The sequence below is a fragment of the Mesocricetus auratus genome, unplaced genomic scaffold, assembly GCF_017639785.1.
Source record: "Mesocricetus auratus isolate SY011 unplaced genomic scaffold, BCM_Maur_2.0 Super-Scaffold_15014, whole genome shotgun sequence".
In the NCBI taxonomy this organism is placed as follows: domain Eukaryota; kingdom Metazoa; phylum Chordata; class Mammalia; order Rodentia; family Cricetidae; genus Mesocricetus; species Mesocricetus auratus.
The window spans coordinates 3747970-3758129 of NW_024429186.1; the positions used below are offsets into that span (position 1 = coordinate 3747970).

At 38.2% G+C, this 10160-nt stretch overlaps 1 gene segment (V, D, J or C); it reads left to right on the forward strand.

The window, feature by feature from the left end:
* The first annotated feature begins 3851 nt into the window (after positions 1-3851).
* LOC121139203 lies at positions 3852-4591 on the forward strand. The segment is given in 2 exon segments: positions 3852-3948; positions 4031-4591. Coding segments are annotated over 2 exon segments (636 nt in total).
* Positions 4592-10160: the final 5569 nt, after the last annotated feature.

Genomic DNA, 10160 nt, shown 5'->3' on the forward strand with positions numbered 1-10160 from the left:
GGTAATTTAGAATCCTCCTTCCAAAATCACTTATTTATTGTTATTTGATTAATTATGACAGAGAGGTTAGACATAATATGTTAATTTATGTATCTGTCCTGTGCACGAACAGCCTGTTTGGAGTGTTACCAACAATTTCTGGTCAGTTGCCAACTGCACCATTGATATTTTCTGTCTTCACTGCTCAGTTGTTTTCTCAGAACATGTGCAGAGTCATCGGAGATACGTGTTCCTTTTCACACTTACTCAAACATGGAACTTCTTATAGCAAAGTTGGTATTTCAGTTAACATCATCTTATTAATTGTTATCCTAGATTGCATCATCAAGAAATGATTCATTTTCCATATCTCTCATGTAATTCTGTTTTCATTTCCAGTTGTCCTACATGATATCATCAAGTCTGTCTTCATGGCCCATGTATCTGCTGTAATTCGGATGTCATTTCCAGGGCAGGTCTCTAACATTTGGGCTCTTCCTAAGGTGGTCAAGTTTCACTTTCTCTAAGTAGAGCTGTGTCTCATTATCTATTCTTGGTAACACAGGCGTGCTTCAATACTAAGTTCAAAAATTTTTTAGCTTCTAAGAGTCACCCAGGGCCTCAGATGCATCAGTAGTTACTCATTTATACCTGTGGATCCTATTCCTATACAGGCTGTATTGTGAATGCTCAGCTCTCTTTAGTTAGAATCAAGAACAGGAGCCCCTTCAGCATGATGGGAAGAAACATCATGTTCACAAAAGCATATACAATATCCAACATATATTTTACATATGAGCTTGACTTCAACAACCCTTCCATGTAACAAGCCCTGAGTACATGAGGTAGTCAAAGCACCCACATATAGAAATGGAATATTGAGTACCATGTGACACTTGAAGCTTTTCATTTCAGGAGAATTTGTATATGATTGAAATGCATTTGACTCATGGTCACACTGATTATATCCAGACACATCCATCTACACTTCAATATACAGCATATTTCAAGGGTTATTAAGTGTGCTGACAAGTGACACATGTGCATCCATATGGACAAACATATGAGTTATATATAGTGGCACTGGATCCACTAACTCGTTGGAGATGGTAGTGAATTATCCAACTTACTGCTGTCATTCTTTAAGTTTAGAGCAAGGGCATTCAAGTATGAAAATCATTTGCCATGAGTTTACATGACTAGGAGGATGCAGAGTTTGGGGAAATTGGATCCAGAGAGAACACATTCATCATTTCCTCCCATAAAGATTGACAAAAAGGAAAGAATTATCCCTTCCAAGTCTTACATAGAAATGTACAGCCAACCCATGATACAGATGCTGTTAGCACAAAGATTGAACCACCATCCAAACTTCACTAAATTCTTGTCACTTCTCAAATTTGAAAATATTTTCTAGAGTTGGGAACATCTGCATGCACCAAATTTATTCATATCCCAGGTGTTAGTTTTCTGTCCCATGTGCAGGTTGAGGTTAGGAAATTGCTTTGTAAATGAGTTCTGTCCATCATGTGTGCTTCACTGTTTACTCCATTAATCACAAGTGGTCACGGCAAAAGCTGCATCTAACAGACCCTAGAGAAAGGACTAAGTTCTTGGGGAAAGACTTTGAGGCACAGCTCCACATCCATACCTGAAATCTCTGTTCAACATCACCAGGTCCATTACCAAGAACATGAGTTATAGTCATAGTGAGGGTCTGTGTATGAGGACTTACACAGGCCTGTTCTCAGAAGCAGCAGGGGGCACTGTGGATTCATCAATCTCTAAGAAGAGCCACAGAAGCAGATAATGATGCTGTGCACTCAGGAGATTTAAACAAACTCTGAGCATTTCATCGCCAGTCTCAGTATATTCAGAGCCCAAGGTGTAGTTGATATCTGAGATCTCCATGCCAGAACATCGTAGAGGTTATTTCTTAATTAAAATCCATAATGAGGTCAACAAAATTTAGAATGGATTCACACACTTGCTGGATAAGACAATAATTCATGAAAGAATGACAGGGAAATGTTAAGGATATTTGAGCTTAAGGACCCTGAGCAACATTTTGGGAAAAGTGTCCCAATTAATGCAAGAGGTGTGCACATTTCTGCTGATCAGTGCTGTGAAATGGACAGCAGCATCCTAAGCTCTGTCCTAGTGTGGTCAAAACAAATCCTCGGCATCACAAATGTGTTTAACCATAAGGAGGTTCAGATGACCCCTGAACCCTGGAAGCATAGCAAGTCTATTGAACATGGATGCGGTGACTGGATTCTCAGTGGGATGGAAGAGCTCTGTCAATACAGGTTCTGGTGTGAAAGAGGGAGAAAGGGCAAAAAGCTAGAAATCAATGTGTGATATAATAAAAACAAACTCTTGCTACTTTGATATTCTTTGCACCAGATGTGCACATACCGTAACTGTAATACTGCATTAATTAAGGAATTAAGCTAATAGTATCTATTTATATTCTCCAAGATCTGAGAATTTTGTGAATTTTAAGAGGAAAATGTCTCCATTGTATTTAACTAGGTAGGCACTCTTGTCCATTTCAGCCTATGGTAGTCATCAGAATCCCATGGACTGGAGTATGAAATGCAGGTTTATAGAAAGAGATTGTGAAATGTCCAGATAATACCATCCAGTACTCTGAATTGTAGGGATGAGTCTTTGTCTATAAGGAGAAGAGGTGAACTTCTGGTATCAGACTTTACACATAAACTAAATGCATGTTTGGTTGCTGCTCTACTACATGCATATATTGAATCCAGTTACTCAAGTTATCAACATATACCATGCTCTCCTCACAGGAATCACCTAACAGTACCATAATTTTCTATCCAAGTGGTTCAGAATTTTGAATTATGAGTTTGTAGTTACAGTTTATCTAACACCTGCTCTCTCTATAGTGCTTTTCACCTAGCATGTCACAGTGATCAACAGGAAGACCAAGACATGCCTACAGTACTGATTGGAAACATATTAAATAGACTCTCAAGTTGACTATATCTCAACTCTTGAATTTTAAATGTAAGGAAGTAGTTCAGAGAAATTTTATAAGGGCATTGATGTACTCTAATACAACTTTACAAAAATATTTTCTAATTTTTAAGTCATTATTGGAGAGGGAGAGTTAATCTGCATTTATATAAAGTTGTTGGATTATATTGCTGAATTTTAATTTTTACACTACATCCTCCTCACTTGTCTTCATTTTCCCCATGGAACCAGAAATAATTCAACTATCTCTGAAATATATAAGAAAAATGGTTATATTCACTACAGCTCATATCACAGAATTAAGACAGAATACCACAGTGTTATGTACTCCATGACCAAGGAGTCGTAAACTCAACATCAGTGTTCCTGATTAGAAAGGAAGTTCGTTCTTCAGAAGAGTCTGGTGCCTGCCTTCCCTAACATTCAGGCATCAGTGAATCTTGCATCTCTGAACCTTTTTTCTCTGTCACACAAAGTTGATATCCAGGGGAGGATGTCACTCTGGATATATGTTTTTCTTATTTGTTGATGAATAAGACACTGTTTGACCAATAGAGGAAGGAAGATAGATTGGGACTAGGAATCTATGAGAATTCTGGGAAAGTTAGGCAGAGAGAGATCACAGAAAGGTGCCATACAAGACCAGATGTTACACCCCCAGGAACTACACAGACCTGAGGGAAGGGTAAGGATGCACTTCCTCAAAAAAGTTTAAGATTTGGTCCTCAACATACTTTGCCTTATTCAAGTGTCCTCAGCCACGTTTTTCTTCAGCTGTACTAGGTCTGTATTTAAAGAAATTCACTGCTCATGAATATGCAAATCATGTAAGTCTATGGCTGTAAATACAGGGATGTCCACATCACCAACAACATATGTTCAGTGTCCTTGTACAGTCACTTAGCACACAGGTCCTCACCATGGGGTGGAGCTGCATTATTTTCTTCTTGGTATCAGTACTTACAGGTAAGTTATTTCCAATTGCATACATGAGGAAGAGGCAGGGACTAAGGTGACAGTGATGTCCACTCTGCATTTCTCTCCACAGGTGTCCATTCCCAGGTCCAGCTGCAGCAGTCTGGTCCTGACCTAGGGAAACCTGGGGCCTCAGTGAAGCTATCCTGCAAGACTTCAGGCTTCACTTTCACAGATTACTATATTTACTGGGTGAAGCAGAAGCCTGGGGAAAGCCTGGAGTATATAGGATATGTTTATGGTGGAAATGGTGGTACTGGCTACAATCAGAAATTCCAAGGCAAGGCCACACTGACTGCAGATAAATCCTCCAGCACAGCCTACATGGAACTCAGCAGCCTAACATCTGAGGATTCTGCCATCTATTTCTGTGCGAGACACACAGTGTTGCAACCACATCCTGAGTGTGACAGAAACTGTGGAGGAGAAGGAAGCTGCCCTGGGACTGAGATTTCAGAGAAGATAATCCTGGGTGTTTACTCAGAAATATTCAATCTGAGTGTCTCTTTGTCACTTTGCACATTCCTACCAGTTTCTCCCATGAGTAGATACTGCTTTAGGATGCTGCAGTGTACACCATACCTTGATAGTCTGTTCACCAGTGACTGCCTCTATTGACATGTTTCTTTATTAATAAAACAGTAAAAATGAAAACTGTGATGATTCATTATGGTAAAACTATCTCTGGATCCCATGAGACTGAGACTTTTGTTGGTGTAGCTTTAAAAAATCTGAAATATGAATTTCACCAGTAAAGTCCAAATAATACCATCTTTGTAAAAACTATTTTCATAGTCTGAAAGTTTACATGACACCAGGGATATCAGTAACTCAATGCTGTTCAGCTGAAGTTCCAGTCTTTTAGAATATGATATGCATAGCAAAACGCTTTGCTACACAAGTATAATTCCTGTAAGTTTGTCAAAATCATTTTATTACATTACTTTCCACAAAAATACTTAATCAAATCTGTGTGTTTACGTGTACAATGTGGTAGGATCTTAGAGCATACATTATTCCCTGGTCCCATATTAACTTGCTTCCCAGTGTCAGTTACCTGCCCCACATTCCCAAGTCTTTATAGAACATGGACATCTACTGATGCACCATCAATAGTTAAAGGCTATTGGATACCTGGTGTTCACCTTTGTCCTACAGAGTGTATGACTTTTGCTCTGGTAGAGTACTTGTAGACACTGCCTAGTACTTGGGGTCACTGAGATCGTTAGATTAAACAACACCAAAAAAACTGGGTTTCATGAATCTGGAAAAATTGAGGCACAGCTCCCCATTTATCCTTGAAATATCTACTCAATATAACCAAAGCCAATGAAGAAAGCAGGAAGAGCCATAGTTTGGGCATTGTGTGTCAGCCCAGAGACAAATTTGTAATTGTGGTTTCTCCAAATCAGCAGGAAGAACTGTAGATCCATCTACCAGTACCTAAGAAATAAATGGCAGCTGAAGTTTGGAAGAAAGATGTGCACTTGGCCCGGCAGTGGTGGTGCACACCTTTAATTCCAGCACTCACGGGGCAAAGGCTGGAAGATCTCTGTGAGCTCAGTACCAACCTGATTTACAAGAGCTACTTCCAGGACAGCCTCCAAAACCACAGTGAAACCCTGTCTCGAAAAACGAAAAAATAAATAAATAAATAAATAAAAAATGAAAGATGTGCACTGAGGATATTCCAACAGCTTGTATGGATGTCATTGCCAACACCATTACATTCAGAGACTCTAGTGTAGATTAGAGAGAAGCCCTTCAACCGACTGGCTCCATCTGATTCCCTCTAGCAACTGTCAGTGCATGTTATTCATGATATTGAAATTAGAGCAAATCAGACAAGAGTCACCTGATGTCCCACAGCATATAGTTTTGCTTTAATATTTGTAGCAAGAACTCATATATTTATGCTGATATAGAAACCAAGCTATACAGAGGTAATTGGATTTTCTTTTTCCTGGAATCATAATAGAAATCCATCCTTCATAAATGAAAACATTCAACTCCTATAAAGCTTTATTAACACCAGCTCTGTCACAGAATAAGAGGAAAATTGACCTGGAAGAGGAGAGAGACTCAGGGAGGGAGGGAGAGAGAGAGAAAGAGAGAGAGAGAGACAAAGACAGAGACAAAGAGAGACAGAGACAGAGAGAGTTGTCTAAGTACATGTACTTCCACCCATGAGGAATCTTTATTAAATTGGCAACTTCTAGAGTTGAATCCTACTGATACCAAGGGGTAGCATCTTTTTTGGAGGAACACTAAAAGTAATATTGACACAATATGATATCCATCTCTAAAACATTCAATCAGCATCTCACATTAAAAAGACATTCATTCTTACAACTGACCTCTTTGAGTACTTAAGTTGCAGGTATGTGTGACTACTCAAGGCAGACAGTGCAGCTTCAGTGTAAGCAATGACAAACCCACCTTCATGGGAGCTCCTAAACAGCAGGAGGCGCAATGGAGACAAGAACACCAGTAGAGAGATGAAGTTGATGTGGAGGGGGATGGGCGAAGTCCTGTGTATATTTCAATAGCGCACTGTTGGCAAATTGGGAAGCAAGATAGGTGGGACTAGGAGTCCAGGAGGACTCTGGGTAGGAGAAACATAGAGAATCAAGATGTAACCTCCATAGGGACAAGAAGCTCAGAAACTTCTCTGGAGGGTAATCTTTATCCTCTGTGTTTTCCTTTCTTGAGTCTACTAGCTGATCTGCAGCTGATATGATTGATGTGTGATGCTTACATTCTCCATTTGAGTGTAGATTATTTTTAAACACTTCACAGGTTTATATGTTCTTGTATATTTTAATCTGTTTTTATATATTTTATGATGCAACTGAAGAAAATTAATACAAGTTATTCTGGTCATTGATAGTCCTTTTCCAACACCTTCCTATCTCCCCATTCAGCGAACATCCCACCATTTCTTTCTGTTTGTAGAAAGCAAGGGAGTTAAAAACGAGAAGGGTCAAAACATCAGGCATTAAAAAACTAAGAAAATAAGGATGCCACATACACAAAACCCATAAAAACACACAACTATGCACCCATGAGATACAGGCAAAAGTGCAGTAAGATATAAAGGAAATGCACAAACAACGTGTTATGAGTGAATATATCATTAAAAAGTATCATAAAGTTAAATTTCCATTAATTATCTACTGTTGCACTTGTGCCCACCCTTAAATGGGATAATATGCCCAAAGAGACTGGAGAACAATAGATTTTCCTTTGCAAGCAAGGGTCAGTTGTAGAAACTTCCTAGTTAGGGATGACTGCCTGTGTCAATGTGCCTCCATCAACACTGAGAACCCGTATGGCTTGACTTGGCTCAGGCTCTGTGCAGGTTTTCACAGTCCCTGTAGGTTCATTATGCATCAATCAATCCTGTTGTGTGAAGGAGACACTGTTTTCGTGGAGTCATCCACCTCTTCTGGCTCTTACAATCTATTCAGTTTCAAAATTCTGTCTTCGAATAAAGATTTATCTATGGATTTGTTGTGGGCAACCAAAATCAATGGCAAAACGTTCTCATCACCTGTGGCGCCTCTTGGACCTCGACCTATAAGGAGTTATTATGTGTCCTTAACAGTGGTGTTCAATTAATAACTCAGGTCTTCTGTGAGCAGCACTGTCCATCCAAGCAGGTACATCTGTTCAAATACTTAGAATTTAATACAAAATATAAATCTCATTCACTTTCTTTAAACTCATCTTTCTGCAGGTGTTTATCTCACATAACCATAGAGCTCGATCAGAAAAAGTGTTGAGACAATATTAATAACTAAATGATCAGTTTACCTAGGTCTTACTAATTTTTCATAGAATTTTCTTACATCCATTAATTTTGATAACAATACTATACCACCAGATTCATTAAAACACACCAAAATCTGAACGCAAAAATTTTACCTCAACAAGATAAGCTCTCAAATACTGAACTATGGGTCTATGAACATTTGCTTATTTCCAAAGGTTTTCTTTTAAAAACAGCATCATAATTTAGGTTTCTCTTACTTTTGATTACTCATCACTCACAGTGACCCTGCTTTGATTTGTTTTGCTATATGGTATCTATATCCTCTAAAGATATATGACTATTTATGTTTCAGCATCAGTTTTTTCCATATGGACTTAAATATAAATAAATATATATACATATATATGTATGTATATTAATTTATTTAGCAATTTTCTGTTACATCTCTGTCTGCTAATCCTAATTCCTTCCCATTTTCCCCTGATGCCCCATGTTTTCTTCCAATCCTCTTCATTCGAGTACAGTCCTCCAATGGATATCATCCAAACATGTCATGTCAAATTGAAGATACAACTTGAGGAAAATGTCCCCAAAAGTCATGGGACCATGCAGAGACATACCCTGCTCCCACTTTTAGGAGTCCCACAAGAAGACTCTATTGCCCATCAGGCACTTATTTGCAGAGGCCTTTTGTCAGTCCCATGCAAGCTCTGTGATTTTTAGTGAAGTCTCTGTGTGCTAGGTGATTTGTTGGTTTTTTACTGTGGTCGTGGGCCTTCTATTGCCTATAAATTTTTCCTCCCCTTCTTCTTCAGAATTCCCAAGTTTGTCTAACGTTTGGCGGTTGGTATCTTTATGTGTTTCCATCGGATTCTGGATGAAGTCTCTCTGATGACAGATGGGCTAGGCACCAATCTAAGAGTACAGCAGAAGATTATTAGGAATCATTTCGATTATTTTTTCCAGTCATATTTTAGATCTATCCTAGGTCTCTCAACTATCCACCCTCTGGGTCCTGGCACTTCTTGCAATCTCAGAGATGGGCTCCTTCTCTTGGCATGGGTCTCAAACTGTATAAGTCATTGTTTGACCACTCCTTCAATGTCTGTGTCACCTATAATCTGGCACATTTTGTAGCAGGAAAAATTGTAGGTTGAGATCTTGTGAATGCGTTGGTGTCCAGTCTGCTCACTGAAAGTCTTACCTGATTACAGGAGATTGACTGTTCATGTTCTGTATGCCCCATTGCTAGTTTGATTTGGTTATTTCCTGCTGTCTAAACCTCTTTTTTTTCTAGAGCTCTCAGGAGGACTCTTAAGTCGTTGTATGAGAATTCTTTTTTCAGGAAAGTAGTTCTATGAACTTTCTAATTACTACTCCTTTCATAGTAGTGTCCCATAAGTTTGGGTATGTTGTGCATTCATTGTAGTTGAATGCTAGGAGGTCTCTCCTTTCTTCCTTCCTTTCTCTCTCTCTCTCTCTCTCTCTCTCTCTCTCTCTCTCTCTCTCTCTCTCTCTCTCTCTTTGTTTCTTTCTTTCTCCTTTACCCAGTAGTCATTAAGGAGAAAACTTATTTTCTATGAGTTTGTATTTTTTCTGTTTTTGTTGATACCAAACTTTTGTCCATGGTGGTCTGATCGATCAAACAGAGGTACTTTAATTTTCCTGTTGCTGTTAATACTAGCATTGTAATTGAGTATTTGAAACAGATACAAAGACAGAACAGCAAGGGAGGTCACCACATCCATTTGAGTTTTCTTCCTTCTGCTGATCCACATATAACTGTATATATGTGAAACCTGTGAGGAAATCAATTTTTTCATCAAATGGCTCAAAGCAGAAGTCTCTTCAGGTCATCATCTCACTGCATTTAGTTGCTTTAAATGAAGTCACATTCATGCAAGTGCCACAGAAACACAAAAATCATAGTCTAAAAGAACTTATATTCATAACAAAGTTTCTCTAATATTTCAGCTAATTAATCAATTAAGCATTATTTCCCAACTGTGCTTTCTAATATAGTATGACTATTCCAAATGTCCTTCCACAACCACCAAGAAAATTCTACATCCCCAGGGGGATTGGAGAGACAGGAAAACATTAAAACCAAGACATTAAAGATCAGTTAATTGACCCTTCTCCTTCCTATGGTAACCACAGACAAGTAACCTATATTTAGTTTGAGGAAAATTAATGGCACAATCACAAACATGTTTTTTATTATTTCTAGAATAATACTGAATCAAAATTGATAAAAATCTATTAATATGTTAGAAATGGAAAGTAAACACTTTAGAAATCCCAGAGATTATAAAATGTGATAATAAAATAATTAGAACTAATTCTCAAGTTCTAATATCTATTTTCTGAGTTTTTCTTTTTTTGTCTTAAGTCTCTTTATTTATCACTTTCCTTTTCTTAAAGTTTG